The sequence below is a fragment of the Alligator sinensis genome, unplaced genomic scaffold (genome assembly GCF_000455745.1).
Source record: "Alligator sinensis unplaced genomic scaffold, ASM45574v1 scaffold1034_1, whole genome shotgun sequence".
Lineage (NCBI taxonomy): Eukaryota > Metazoa > Chordata > Crocodylia > Alligatoridae > Alligator > Alligator sinensis.
In genome coordinates, this window is record NW_005842798.1 from 419,839 (window position 1) to 421,387 (window position 1,549).

General features: G+C 35.8%; 1 protein-coding gene across 2 annotated transcripts in view; it reads left to right on the forward strand.

Moving 5' to 3' along the window:
* Positions 1–1,549, forward strand: part of LOC102379795 (serine/threonine-protein kinase DCLK1) — a 410,739-nt gene that overhangs the window by 399,448 nt on the left and 9,742 nt on the right. The window contains exon 17 of one of the 2 annotated variants that reach the window (XM_014525416.2): positions 860–933. The exons of the other annotated variant lie outside the window; for it this stretch is intronic. Within the exon in view, the coding sequence (XP_014380902.1) occupies positions 860–933 (74 nt within the window). The remainder of the gene's footprint in view (positions 1–859; positions 934–1,549) is intronic. 2 annotated transcript variants of the gene reach the window in all.

The window sequence follows — 1,549 nt, forward strand, 5'->3', positions numbered from 1 at the left end:
TTTAACACTATCCCAACCATCGTGCAGGGTGGAAGGTTAGAGAAAACAACCATTTTTCTTTTGCCACTATGTGCATTCCGTTGCTAATGATACGCTTAACTTAGAGCAATATATGGTGCCTAAAGTTATATCATGAGCACACACTTTACTGGGTTTTTGACATACTGTTAAATTTATTTTCCATTTTTTTGTTTTACTTGAATTGGTGCAATTTAGTGAATATTTTACATGACAGTTTTCTACTGTTATCTTCTTGAGCATGAGATGTAACCTGAAATGATAAACAATGCTGTTCGTGACTTTGAGTAGTCCTGCTCTCCAAGGGTAACATTTTTTTTAATGAATTACCATGATTGATGGTGTATCAAAACCTGATTCTTTTCATCATTACACATTCCATGATTATGAAGTAGTCTAATTTAAGCCTTGTGTAGTCTGTCTGGCCTGCTCCTTGTGATGGTTGCACTGCATTTTTAAAAATTATTAAACATCTCAGTATAATTGCAAAAGATAATTTTCCATTACGGGTATGTGCAACTTAAAAGGGCACTTCTGTCTTTGGAGGTAACAGGATATTTGTCAGACTTTTAAATGAATGCATTATGCATTAAGTAACCTATTTCTCAAATCCCAGTTCAGTTTAATTAAATTGGCTTCTAATTTAGCAAGATAGAATCTGGGGTTAGTTTCTTTTATTTCTTTACTTTTTGTCTCCAGTGCATAGATTTTGAATGTTAGATAAGTGCCTTCTGACAATGAAAACAGTAAATATGCACTAAATAAGGAACCGCTTGGTCTGGAGTCTTAATTCTTTAGCATAATGTCGATCCACTGAGTTGCCCCATTTCTCTCTGCTCAGCTGGACCACGGGTTTACCATCAAGCGATCAGGGTCTTTGGACTACTACCAACAACCAGGAATGTATTGGATAAGGTATGAGATGGTGCAGCTCCAACAGTCAGTGTTTCCATGGCAACGTGCTGGCAGTCTCCATTAACCAGTTCCTTCAGTGGATAAACATGCTTTTTGATTTGTTATCCAGTCCATATGCTGCTTTATCAGTTTCATTTTAATCTTGATTGAGATGCCACACCCCCTCATTCCCTTTCTTCACCCATTATTCACACTGACATTGCCAGCTTTCTCTTCATCGCACATGCTCAGTATTAATTTTCCTTATAGTTAAAAGGACAGTGTATTTATAGAAAATCTACTGGATATGCTAAAGCATTTTTTTCCTCGTACTGCTGGAGAAGGTGTCTGCCTTCTGTTTTAAAACACATGAAGCAGCAACAGGATCTCAGCATTTTTTTTCCTTTCTATATCAGATGTGAAACTATATACTGTCATTTTAAACCCACCCAACAATCCTTACCTTAGATTGAACAGTGCATTTACATAACATAGTAATTAGAAGCTCTCCCCAGTTCAATGAAATATAATGCATTGTAAGCTTGTGTTTTCTAACTATGCACATTTACTTTTTTGCCTTTTTATTTTCAAACTCTTTCAGTAGCTTTTTTATTCTTTTGCTGAATTGCATGAGTTT